Source organism: Emys orbicularis, chromosome 19, assembly GCF_028017835.1.
Source record: "Emys orbicularis isolate rEmyOrb1 chromosome 19, rEmyOrb1.hap1, whole genome shotgun sequence".
Classification (NCBI taxonomy): Eukaryota; Metazoa; Chordata; order Testudines; family Emydidae; genus Emys; species Emys orbicularis.
In genome coordinates this window covers 2,684,270-2,697,942 of record NC_088701.1, presented here as the reverse complement: position 1 = coordinate 2,697,942, position 13,673 = coordinate 2,684,270, and the positions used below count along the sequence as shown (strand labels likewise).

The 13,673-nt window shown below is 51.7% G+C and overlaps 1 protein-coding gene across 1 annotated transcript in view; it reads right to left on the bottom strand.

Moving 5' to 3' along the window:
* Positions 1-780, bottom strand: part of CACNA1A (calcium voltage-gated channel subunit alpha1 A) — a 191,364-nt gene extending 190,584 nt beyond the window's left edge. The window contains exon 1 of the mRNA XM_065419170.1: positions 476-780. Within this exon, the coding sequence (XP_065275242.1) occupies positions 476-747 (272 nt within the window). The 5' untranslated portion in view covers positions 748-780. The remainder of the gene's footprint in view (positions 1-475) is intronic.
* Between the last annotated feature and the right edge of the window lie 12,893 nt (positions 781-13,673).

The following is a 13,673-nucleotide window of genomic DNA, read 5'->3' as shown; positions in this document are numbered from 1 at the left end:
AGAACAACTGTTCTATGGTAAAGACAACCTTTCGTGGACCCCTTAGCCATAGTCTGCGGACCCCAGGGGTCAAGAGACTACAGGTTGAGAACCACTGCAGTAGCCTCTCCTACCCTGGAACACTGGGACAGACCAATGGTCCATATATCAGACTAATGGCTCCTCTAGCTTGGTATCCCCACCTCTCTGCTGTGCTGGATCAGTGGTCTGTAGTAGCTCCCCCGGAGGGAATCCATATAGGTACCATTTTTCCAGGTACCCTCTAAGTTGCCTGGAACTGTGGAGTAGCTAGAGGAGTGGGAGCTCACAGATGGAGGCCTCCAGTGATGGGGAGCAAGAAGAGCAAGAAGCCTTGGTTTCCCCAGGACATGGTCTTCCATGGAAAACAAAATGGCACCCAGTGACTGATCAGACCCCCTGTGACCTGGTTGACAGAACAGCCAGCCCTACTGCATGGAACTGGTCTTGTACTTACTCCCACTCCTTGCGCTGCGCCTGGGGGGTGCTGTGGATCTTGTGGGCTTGATGCGCCATGATGATATCACGGTGGTCCACCACACCCCCGCGCCTCTTGAATGAGGGGGCCTCCTGGCCGGGGCTCATCTGGTGGTACCGCATGTCCTGGAAGCTGGGGAAGCCACCGTGGAAGGGGTAGTCCGGGGTGGCTGACCCACGGCCCTCCTGCACGGCGTCATAGTAGCTGGGAGGCGACAGCATGGAAGTGCGGACCACGGTACGTTTCGCCATCCATGGGCCTTTCCAGATGGCTGTGAATGCGAAGCTGTGGAGACAGGACACATACGGGGGTTAGGAAGAGATCGATTTTGGGAAAAGGATGGGACAGGGGAGAGGGCAGAAACACACCCCTCCTTCCCTGGTGTGGGGCAGGACTGAGAGGGGCAGAGACAGACCCAATGCCCTGATGGAGTAGGAGAGAGTTACAGAGACTCCTGTGCACAGGAGGAGAGTGAGGTCCAGTGGTTATAGCTGGTGACTATGGGTCAGGACTTCTGGGTTCTAGTCCCACCTCTAAGAGAGAATGTTGGCCAAATGGTAGAGCTGGGACTCCTGGGTTTGCAGCTCTGAGACCATCTTGGACATCCATGGAGAAGTATGTGGTTTAGTGTTAGAGCTTTAAAACCTTTAATATCGATGGAGGCAAAACATAAGGGGGATTCTTTTAGATAGAGGAAAGGCAAAGGGGGAATCCTTCCATGCACTGCCAAAACAGTCCACATCCGCGGTTTGAGAGTGGCTCGCACTCCTCTGCTGGGCGGGCAGCACTGCCACCGTCAAGTGTCCCCCTTCTCTCTCTCTCTCACACACACACACGTCCTGAATTCGCACTGAATTCTGCTGTCTCAAGAGACACACAGGCCAAGCTGTCCCTCTTTCTGGTATGATCATTAAGCAGAGCACCCACTATAAAGATTTGATACCTGGGGGACGAGGAGGGTTGGGCAGAGTAAGTGGGTCTGATGAAGAATTATTGGAAATGTCCTGGTTATAACACCCTCCATTTTCTCCCAGGTTCACATCTTGTGTTGAATTTAGCAAGAGCTGGAGGGGTATCTTGAGGAGGGTTAAGATTTTTTTCCAATATGCTTTTAGATGTCATTCAGTGAAATATTGCCCTGCAGTTGTATGGGTATGGGATGGGAAGACATGATATTATTATTATTTATTATTTGTATTACCTTCACTTCTAGGGGCCCTAGTTATATGCCAGGACCTCATTGTGTTAGGCATTGTACAAAAAGCAAAGACAGTCTCTACCCCAAGGAGCTTACAATCTAAGTGTAAGACAACAGATGGATATAGACAGACAGGGGAGTACAAGAAAACAATGAGCCAATATTGGTTTGCACGATGGGCATCGTAAGGTTAGAGTACCAGTCTGGAAGTCAGGACTCCAGGACTTCTATCTACTACTCTGGGAGGGGAGTGGGTCCAGAAGTTAGAGCAGAAGACTGGATGTCAGGGCTGCTGAGTTGACTTCCTGATTCTGGGAGGAAAGCATGGCTTAGTGGTAAGTGCAAGGTATTGAGATTTAGGACACCAGGGTTTGGTCCTTGGATTTGGGAGGAAGTGAAGTGTCTAGAACAAGGGGTCTGTGAATCAGATGTGCTTGCTGCCCTGAAGAGCTTCCAATCTAATTGTAGACAGGATGTGATGAATGGGGATGACAAACAGAAGGGAGCAGATGAGGATGTGACAGGATCGCGCCATTAGTGAGGCTGGGGCTGGGCACATCTTGCTAGAGCAAGTGGAATTCTTTTGGTTTTATAAGAATAAATATTACAGTTGACTCCCTCCTCCTGAGCATGTCTCCGGGCGACGCTGCAATGAAGACTGGGAGCAATAGAACAGGGAGGGCACTACATGCGGAGGGGGTGAACTGGAAAGTGATGTGGAGACGGATGTAGAAGAAGCCGACATCATCAGTGAATCAGTTATATCTTCTATACGCATGGCCAGCACTGACTTGCTGTCTAGGTGGCTTTTAGATATAAGGAAAAACAACAATTACGTGTCTCAGGGACAAACAGAGAGAAAGAGCAGTGTATATGTATGTGCATCTCCTTAGACACATTTTGAAGCTGGATCAGCACTTCAGGGATGTTTGGCTCTGGGATTCCAATTCCAATCCTTCTCTATCAATCCATCTTACTTCCAACTGGTAAATAGAGCTCTAAAAAGTGCACTTGCTCTTTCAAATTTTGTTCTGGCACCTTGGAGATTTTACAAATTAGGCACATTTTAGACATTAAAAAAATAAATAAAAGATAAAGAGCCACCTCTGAGGATTTCTAATGTAAACACCAACCCAACATCTGGTTCTGAATCCATAGCTTGGTACAGTGTAGCAAAAATAAAAACCGCCTTCCTACGGGCACCAAATGAATCACTTAAAAAACCGCCATGTGTTAATTTGGCCACCAGGGGGAGCTCTGAGCACCCCTGAGAGATGCTGGAAACATTCTGGCAGAGACTTAATTTGTCTTAATGGAACTATTTTTTAAAAAAACCAAGAAAAATATGCTTAGGAACATACGGACAGCCATATCGGGTCATCCCAGCGGCCCAGCTAGCCCAGTATCTTGTCTCTGGTGGTGGCCAGTGCCAGATCGTTCAGTTGAAGGTCCAAGAGGGATAATCTGCCCTCTTGTGAAGACACAGGCTCACCCCCTTAAGTTAATTTTGGCCTGCTAAAACTGAGCCAAAATGTTCGCTTGCATCTGCTTGAGTTCAGGGATGGCCTAGCTAGCTCATTAGTCAAGCCTGACCTAAACGCAACCCCTTCTCCTAGTCAAGACCAGGCCAATGAGATCTTGCATTATAAATGCATGAAACTATTAAGCAGCGTCATATGGAACATGTGGCCTGCTTAAAACTGCAGGCTTATAGAAAAGCCTCATAACACAAGAACTAGGGGTCACCCAATGAAATGAACAGGCAGCAGGTTTAAAACAAATAAAAGGAAGTTCTTCTTCACACAGCGCACAGTCAACCTGTGGGACTCCTTGCCAGACTGCAAATGGAGGTGTCATTGCAAAGCAGGTAGGGCTGCCCATGCTAGCTGGCGTAGGTAACAAGAGCAGTGAAAAGCAGCATGGACCACGGCATGGGCCAGCAACGCAAGGACATAGCCAGGGCCCATGGCAGGCTTGTGGTGGGGCAGGAAGCTTCCACCACTCTGTCCCCACTGTCACCATTCCCCACCCCAGCTAGAACGGGCATGCCTACCTGTGCTGCACCCACACCTTTGCCTGAGGTGTCGCCATATCCTGAGACTCAGCCTGTCACCCAGCAAGGAGTTCAGGCCCTGACTCAGTGCAGATTGGTAGCTGCTGGGGTTTGCTATTTCTTTATGGCCCAGTCTCCAGTACAATTGTTAATTGAGTTTGTCACCAGTGAGCGGCATGGAAAGGGATTCTGGCCATACACCACACAGCTAATGCTCTGGAAGTTAACAGTGTTTCTCCCTACCTGGCCTGTAACCCATTCAGTGCATGGGTTGGGTATTTTGAAGGGCATCTCCTCTAACATGCCTGTGTGACTGACTGCACTGCACTTCCTTCCACAGAGCTCTGGTAGGACACTCCAGTGAATCACCTCTTGTGTTTCTCTGAATAACTATTGCCTGCCGAGCTAGGGTGACCAGGTGTGTCCGGTTTTCAACCAGAACCCCTGGTCGAAAAGGGATCCTGGCAGCTCTGGTCAGCACCGCTGACTGGGCTGTTGACTGTCCATTGGCAGTGCCGCGCAGTGGGGCTGGCAGGCTCCCTGCTAGCCTCCACACCGCGCAGCTCCCGGGAAGCAGCCGGCATGTCTCCACTCGAGCTCCTAGGTGTAGGGGCATGCTCTGCACGCTGCTCCTGCCCCAAGCACTGCCCCCACAACTCCCATGGGCCAGGAACCATGGCCAATAGGCGTGCAGGGGCCGTTCCTGAGGATGGGGCAGTGTGCAGAGCTGCCTGGCTGTGCCTCCGCGTAGGAGCCGGAGTGGGGACATGCTGTTGCTTCCAGGAGCTGCTTGAGGTAAGTGCCACCCAGAGCCTGCACCCCTGACCCTTTCCTGGGCCCCAACCCCCTGCCCCAGCCCTGATCCCCCTCCCATCCTCTAAACACCTCAGTCCCAGCCCGGAGCACCCTCCTGCACCCAAAACCCTCATCCCCAGTCCTACCCCAGAGCTCGCACTCCCAGCCAGAGCCCTTACCCCCGCTCCATGCCCCAACCTCATGCCCCAGCCTGGAGCTCTCTCCCACACCCTGAACCCCTCATTTATGGGCCCACCCCAGAGTCCACACCCCCAGCCGGAGCCCTTACTCCTTCCAGCACCCCAGCACCCTGAACCAGCCCGGTGAAAATGACTGAGTGAGTGAGGGTGGGGAGAGCAAGCGACAGAGGGAGGGGGGATGGAGTGAGTGGGAGCGGGGCCTTAGAAAAGGGGTGGGGCATGGGCGGGGCCTCAGAGGAGGGGCAGGGCAAGGGTATTCAAGGCACTAGTCCCCGGAGTGCACTGGTGCAAACACATTCAGCCAGCATGAGCGGGGCAGATATCTGATCACTATGAAGCTAAGGCTGAATTGGAAATGGTCCCCTAGAAGTAAAAGGCCCCTTAGCCCATCACTGATTCCCACCCCCAGTCAGTCCCACCAACCTGGGACCACAATGGAGCTGCCACCCCTAGAGGGGAAAGGCCCTGTATGCCATTCCTCAACCCTAAGCCAGCCTGTCCCCTTGACCTGAGGCCAGCTTCCCTGTCTCAGTGCAAACTCTGCATGGTGGGGCTGGCACTGATCACAGCCCAGAAACAGGAAGAACAGGACAGCTGCTGCTGCCAGGCGGCAGAGAAAAGGTAAGAGAGACAGAGTGAGCTTTGATGAGAACTCAGCAAACATTGCTCTCTGGAGCCCCAGCTGCAGCAGAAGGTCTGAGCGCCCGGCATGTACACAAAACAAACCTGCCACCGCTTCCGTGGCACATGTGTGTCTATTGTTAAAAAAAAAGTGAGCAGAAAGCATGGGGGAGGGGTATATTTACACAGGAGTAAGGTGGGGAGGCTGCTGATCTGTTTGCAAATTGACAGCAAATAGATTTAATAGACGGCTGAGAGAGGTAGGGCCAGAGGTATCAGGGCTGGGCAGCAAGAACCCATTGAGTTGGGGACACTGGATTGAGATCGAGAGCCTTTCATCTGCACCTCACTAGTTCTAGTCTTTGTTCTGGGAAGGGGCTGGGGTCTACTGGTTAGAACAGACAGCTTGCGAGACTTCAAACTAGTCACGTCACCTCTTGTGCCTCAGATTACCCCTCCCTAAAATTCAGTCTGAGATTTTCAAAGGAGTCTGATCTGAGGGAGTCAAATTTCAGTGGGATTTGGGCACCTTTGAAAATCACAGCTTTAGTCTCTAAGCTCTTCCTAGCAGGGACGGTCTCCCACAGTATTCTTGCCAGCAAGTTAAAAAAGGATGGATTGGATGAATGGACTATAAGGTGGATAGAAAGCTGGCTAGATTTTCAGGTTCAACGGGTAGTGATCAACGGCTCAATGTCTAGTTGGCAGCTGGTATCAATCGGAGTGCCCCAGGGGTCGGTCCTGGGGCCGGTTTTGTTCAACATCTTTATTATTGATCTGGATGATGAGAAGGATTGCACCCTCAGCAAGTTCGCAGATGACACTAAGCTGGGGGGAAGAGGTAGATACGCTGGAGGGTAGGGATAGGATACAGAGGGACCTAGACAAATTAGAGGATTGGGCCAAAAGAAATCTGATGAGGTTCATCAAGGACAAGTGCAGATTCCTGCACTTAGGACGGAAGAATCCCATGCACCGCTACAGGCTGGGGACCGACTGGCTAAGCAGCAGTTCTGCAGAAAAGGACCTAGGGGTTACAGTGGATGAGAAGCTGGATATGAGTCAGCAGTGTGCCCTTGTTGCCAAGAAGGCTAACGGCATATTGGGCTGCATTAGTAGGAGCGTTGCCAGCAGATCGAGGGAAGAAAGACCTCTCTGGCTTTAAGATTAAGCTTGATAAGTTTATGGAGGGGGATGGTTTGATGGGATAACGTGATTTTAGTCAATAGGTCAATAACGTGCCATCGCTGGTAATTAGTAACAATGGTCAATGATGGGATATTAAAAGTTACTACAGTGAACTTTTTCCGGAGGGTCTGGCTGGAGAATCTTGCCCACATGCTCGGGGTTAGGCTGATCGCCATATTTGGGGTCGGGAAAGAATTTTCCTCTGGGGTAGATTGGCAGAGGCCCTGGAGGTTTTTCGCCTTCCTCCGCAGCATGGGGCAGGGGTCGCTGGCTGGAGGATTCTCTGCGACTTGAAGTCTTTAAATCACGATTTGGGGACTTCAACATCTGAGTCAAGGGAGAGAATTATTCCAGGAGTGGGTGGGCCAGCTTTTGTGGCCTGCATCATGCGGGAGGTCAGACTAGATGATCATAATGGTCCCTTCTGACCTTAAAGTCTATGAGTCTATGAGTCTAAGTGATTATTCCCCTCTATTCAGCACTGGTGAGGCCACATCTGGAGTATTGTGTTCAGTTTTGGGCCCCCCACTATAGAAAGGATGTGGACAAATTGGAGAGAGTCCAGCGGAGGGCAACAAAAATGATCATGGGCCTGGGGCACATGACTTATGAGGAGAGGCTGAGGGAACTGGGCTTGTTTAGTCTGCAGAAGAGAAGAGTGAGGAGGGATTTGATAGCAGCCTTCAACTACCTGAAGGGGGGTTCCAAAGAGGATGGAGCTCGGCTGTTCTCAGTGGTGGCAGATGACAGAACAAGGAGCAATGGTCTCAAGTTGCAGTGGGGGAGGTCTAGGTTGGATATTAGGAAACACTATTTCACTAGGAGGGTGGTGAAGCACTGGAATGGGTTACCTAGGGAGGTGGTGGAATCTCCATCCTTAGAAGTTTTTAAGGCCCAGCTTGACAAAGCCCTGGCTGGGATGATTTAGTTCAGTGGTGGGCAAACTTTTTGGCCCGAGGGCCACACCTGGGTATGGAAATTGTATGGGGGGCCATGAATGCTCATGAAATCAGGGGTTGGGGTGCGGGAGGGGGTGAGGGCTTCGGCTGGGGGTGCGGGCTCTGAGCAGGGACCGAGGGGTTTGGAGGGCGGGAGGGGGATCAGGGCTGGGGCAGGGGGTTGGGGCACAGGAGGGGGTCGGGGTGCAGGCTCCGGGCGCTTCCCTCAAGCAGCTCCCGGAAGCAGCGGCATATTCCCCTCCAGTTCCTATGCAGAGGGGCAGCCAGGCAGCTCTGTGCGCTGCCCTGTCCGCAGGCGCCACCCCTGCAGCTCCCATTGGACACAGTTCCAGGCCAATGGGAGCTGCAGGGGTGGCACTTGGGGTGGGGGCAGCGTGCGGAGCCCTCTGGCTGCCCCTACACGTAGGAGCCGGGGGGGTGGACATATCGCTGCTTCCAGGAGCCGCGCGGCACCACGGCACGTGCAGTGCGGGGCAAGCCCCCGACCCTGTTCCCCGGCAGGAGCTCGAGGGCCGGATTAAAACGTCTGAAGGGCCGGATGTGGCCCCAGGGCCGTAGTTTGCCCACCCCTGATTTAGTTGGGGTTGGTCCTGCTTTGAGCAGGGGGTTGGACTACATATCTCCTGAGGTCTCTTCCGACCCTGATCTTCTATGATTCTCTGATTCCTCGATGTCTGTACAGCGCCATGCACAGCAGTGGAGCTGCAAATATAAAGAGTTGGGCAAACAGCTGATTTTTTGGGTTGGTGGCAGTTCCAAAAAATTAGCTCAGGTTGAAATGATTTTTTTTTTTTTTTTTTTGAGTTTTCAGTGAATCAAGAAAGTCCACGTTGGGCCTTTTTCTAGAGTGGGGATTCCAACCTGGGTTGCTTATGTCCCAGGTGAGGGCCTGAGCCACTGAGAAAAAGGCTGGGGGGGGGGGGGGAGAAGGAAGAGGGGGTTACAGCAGCAGCACTACCTCCCCACTTCCCCTTCCTCCCCTCCTCTGCCCATTTTGTGAATGGCCAAAACTCCTTGTGTCAAATTCTCCAATCATTTCAGGTTGACCGATATGGCATTTTTCATCGAATAAACTCTTCATCTGCAAATTTTCACTCAGCTCTAATCCTAATACAATGGGGCTAATCCCTATCTCCCTGGGGAGCGAGGTTGTTAGGTTTAGTTGTTTGGGCAGAAAGGGTTAAGTAGAAGGACCTATGGGTTACGCAGCCCTAGCCTATAGGATAGCAGCAGCAAAGCATTAGCCATCCCCCCTGCTCCTCTCACACTGCTGCTGTTTCCAAGGCTTTGTGATCACTGCCCAGGACCCGTGGTGAGAATGGAATAGCCGTGGGCACAGCTGGGTGAGCAATTCCCATCGCTCATTAACAATTTTCTGCTGCAATGGGCCAGTGACTTCCTACCGAAGCCATTAGGTTAATGTCTCCATGATTAAAACACGCACAGGCGCACAGCGAATGCCTGCGGAGACTCAGCAAAGGGGATGGGTGGGCTGCTGTGCGTGGTACCGTAACCACCACATAAGGTGCTCTCATGCTGACGTTTCATTCTCTGATGACCCGAATCGTGGTAGCCAACCTTAGTCTCCTCGTATGCAGTCAACAAGGTGAAGGGAAATAAAGACTGCATTCTTAACCCATTCAAATTTACCCAGCTCTGCTGGATACATCAGGGCATAAATATCCCCTTCAGATGCCTGGTCCCATGTACCTAGCCAGCATGTGGGGGCCAAAATCCCACCCCACATTGGCTGTGTCATCACTGAGGATTTGAGGGAGCTGCTAGCACTGAAGGAGCTCCGTTATCATAGAGCAGCCACGGGCATATGTCACGTGGACTATGCTAGGCGAAGAGTTCCCTAAAGTTCACAGTGCAAACAAGCCAGCCCCTTTGCCCTGGCTGTTTCTGATGGCACTTCAAACCACTACCACTGAAGATGCCGAAAGATGAACCAACAGAAAAAGAGTTAAAGTGTGTCACCCTCTCATGGCTTAAAGCTGTCTAGCACCTTTCATCCCAAAGTGCTTTAGAGAGTACAGGATCTGTGTAGAGGTCATTTCACCCACCAGGGGTCACACCAGTTGTTTAACAGTGAACAGCAATGCCGCACAACAGTTTGAGACAGGAAGTGAAAGATAATGCCATTTCCAGTTGAAACCACTGGGCGATTTAGGGATGAAGAATAAAATTAACTAAACTGGGATTTGCTCAAGACAGCAGCGCGAATCTCCCAACTCTTGGGCAAACTACCAGGGGACCTTTAAGGAGCACAAATGGCCAGGCCCCAGGTCTGTGTGTGACTTTTCTTGCAGTTCAGTGCCTGCCAGCACCAAGCTGGTTTAGTACTGCCTTAAGTGGAAGGATGCCCCCTAATAATGAATCATCAACCCCACTTCCCACTACACCTGGAACTTCCTTAGCTGATCAGCCAGGTGCTGATCCAGCCTGACCCAGTTTAGCATCCGAAACGGAACTAGGAGTGTTGCAGGGATTCAGCCAGAAGAGGCCACGTGCCAACAAACCTTCAGCCAAAAGCAGTGATTGTTACTGTTTCTCCTGACACAGGCTCCCATCTTGAAAGAGTTACTGCTTGCAGGGTAGCTGCCAGGAATAGAACTCAGGAGTCCTGACTCCCTTAATATATGGATTTTCTATAGTGCCAGTCACTATAGTACATCCCAGTTCTAACCACTAGACCTAGGAGGTCTCAAATCCTAATGCTGCTGCTCTAATCACACTCACTCTCTCCCAGAAACAGAACCAAGGAGTCCTGAGCCCCCATCACCTGCTCTGACCACTTCACAACAATTCCTTCCAAAGCTAGGAAGAGAACCCAGCTCTCTCAGATACTTTCTTACACCCACAGCGCATACTCAGAGCATCTGCTTTTAACCATTAAGCTATATTATCTGCCCTGATTCAGGCTGGATAACAAGAAGTGGCAGAGATTTCACACCGGAAGGATTTTATTCTCACTGCCCACCCGTCTATCACCCAGATCCATCTCTCTGCCGGAAACCGAATGTTTTTGCATCTCTACAGATGGATCTGCCATGCGAGCATCTCACAGCAGCTACAGCACAAGCTGCTTCCCTATGCAGCACACTTCCTGGTGGGGTTTTCCCCAAGTCATGTGCTCCCTAAATACCTGTCAATAATCTTAATAATCATGACCAAATGATAGTTGTAATTATTAGCAGCAATGCTTTACCCAGCTGTAACACTTGTCACAAGAGGATCTCAAAGCACCTGGTGGACTCTACACTGCGCAGCACCACTGAGGTAAGTATTAGTAGTAGTCGGATATAGGGACTGTTGTAAGAAATGCATTATTATTATTTATTAGGTGTATTACGGTAGTGCCTACGAGCCCCAATCATGGCCCAGGACCTCATTGTGCTAGCTGCTGTACAGTATTTATTAGGTGTATTACAGTAGCACCTAGGAGCCCCCGCCATGGCCAGGCCCCGGTTGTGCTAGGCGCTGTACAGACACAGAACAAAAAGTCGTCTCTGCCCCCAAAGGGCTTCTAATCTCAGTAGTATGATACTTCACAGATGGAGAAATGGAGGCACAAGACAGTGAAATCGGCGTTTCCATGCATGGCACAGGCAGTAGGCTGTGACGGGAGTGAGGGGTGGAGGACAGAGGAGGTCATTCTACGATCATGAGAAACCCACACTGAATGGTTTCCAGTTAATCTCCAGACCAATGGAATCCGAAGACTCTTATCAAGTCAGACCCAGAAACTGAATCCTCCATAAAGGTACAGTCAGGGCAGCACGCTCCACCCCTTCCCACACTCCTTAGTATGCCTCACCTTGCCTTGGAGGCAGGGATGGCTCTATGTTTTTTGCCGCCCCAAGCACGGCAGTCAGGTGGCCTTCGGCGGCACGCCTGCGGGCGGTCCGCTGGTCATGCGGATTCGGCAGCTTTTCTGTGGGTGATCTGCCGGTCCCGCACCTTTGGCGTACCTGCCGCTGAAGCCACGGGACCGGCGGACCTCCCGCAGGCATGCCGCCGAAGACAGCCTATCTGCCACCCTCACAGCGACCGTGGCTTGCCGCCCCAGGCACGCGCTTGCTGCGCTGGTGCCTGGAGCTGCCCCTGCATGGAGGGGCCTCCTCTAGGGATGACAGAAGATTCTCCTGGCTCGCTCTGTCCTTGGCCTGTCTGCGGAGACAGCCAACCAGGGCTCATCGCCACAGCGACTTTGCGAAGCTGAACCCTTGACTGCACTGAGAACCCACCACCTTCTTTCACACAGGGGCCTCCAAACAGCTGCCACCTGGCTAAAAGGAGACCAGGCATGGTGGTGGCTTTGTGATGGGGACCTGGTCCTACCAGAAGCTGGGCTGAGCCCCATCTGACTCATTCCATGCTTAAGCCATTACACAGCTGTCAGATGGGGACAACTTTTGGCCACTGCTGACCCAAGCTGATTTTGGCCTGCAGGAAAACTGCTCCAGTGCTCATTGAACTGAATCACCCAGCCCTTCCCTACAAAGTCCCTCTGCATCTCCAGCAATGTCTGATCTTAGTCCAGCTCAAGACACTTCCAGCTGCAGCCTCCCAAAGGCTAGACAGCAGACATCAACTCCTCTCCAAGCCACACAGGCTGAGCAATGGCTGAGAAATGCTAAGCTGGAGGCTCTGAGCTGACCCTTTTGACCCTTCTGAGCTGACAGCTCCCTCGCCCTGAGCTCTGCTCTGGAGATCTCAATAGCTCCGGTCATGCTAGCCAGGGTAGTGCTTGAAAAGCAGAAAGGGACTGAAAGAGGCAGTTTGAGACTGTACACTTCATGCCTGCCGGAAGCATCTGTTCTGTGGAGCAGACGAGGAGGAGGAGGAGGAGACAAAAATAATACTGTTGTCTCAGGAATCAATCTCTCCCTCTCTCTCGTTCAGTCTTTTTAGGGTTTATACAGAGAAAGACAAAAGCAGTTACTGAACAATGCCAGTAGATTTGGGGCAGAGAAGATGGGAAAACTCCAAATTACTTTTTAACTATGGGGAGAAAGGCCAAGGGAAGGAAATGGGGGTGGGGGGAAGAGGTGAAGTATGAAATATAATGGAGAGGGAAGGGTTTGCAGAGTTCTTATCACCTCAGCAACTCCAACTCCCATCTGCCTCTCTTTCTGTAACAGCACACTCTTTCTCTCACTCCCCCCTCCCCCATGCACAGACAGAGCAAAGGCACAGGGGATCAAAACCAATGCTCCTGAAAACCAGAGATGAGAGCGCTGTCCCATGGACCCAGAGCTTGGGTGCTACATCTCAGGCCCCTAGAAATATCCTAGGCAGATAGATTCTAGCTCTGGCTCAGACGCTCAGAACTCTGAACTGACAACGCTCAAGGGAAGGAGTTAAAAGGACTGGTGAGAGGAAATGTCATCAAATAGACACTGACTTCAATGTGGAAGGAGGGCACGGGGGTTCTGGTTACGACCACCAAACAGAGGCATTGAAATTGACTTGATCACATCTTGCTGCTCCTTCCTTTCAATTGCTTATACTCTAGGAGGAGCAGGAACCAACACCCTGAGAACTTTGGGGGTGGTGCTTGAAATTTGAGCCCCGGGGCTGAATTTTCACAAGTGGCCCCTGCCTTTATAAAGGGCTGAACTAAACCCCCAATGCCAAACAGCCGTGAATGCCGCCAGCCTTGAGGGAGTCTGGTGTCTGGAGCCACATTTTGTGGCTTCCTTGCCCTGTCTCATATTTGTATCTGTGACAGTGGGTTTGGCAGCATGCAAAGGGGACACAAATCCAAGAGAGAGATGGCTCTTGTCATCCCCAGAGACTCCTCTCCTCCCACCCAATATCCGGCATGTGCTACTCACCTGTATCTCATCGGATCGTCAGGAAAGAACAAGAGCTGCCCGCAGCCAGCAAAGGGTTAATGCAGCCAGCTGTGCCCAGCCTCCCATCTCTTCATCTGAAGAAAAATAATTCATCTCCCAGAACGCTTGCCGCCAGAGGGTGTGGGATGAGGTGGGGGAAAAGAGGGAGGGTAGATGGGTGAAGTACGGATCCCAGCCAAGCTCAGGGCATGGTGCTTTCCCCCCGGAAAAGCCAGCTTGGAAGAGAACCAGTGCCAGCTGACAGTCCCAGACGCTGGGAGAAGGGAGGGGGTAGATTTCCCTGATGATGAGGGGAGAGT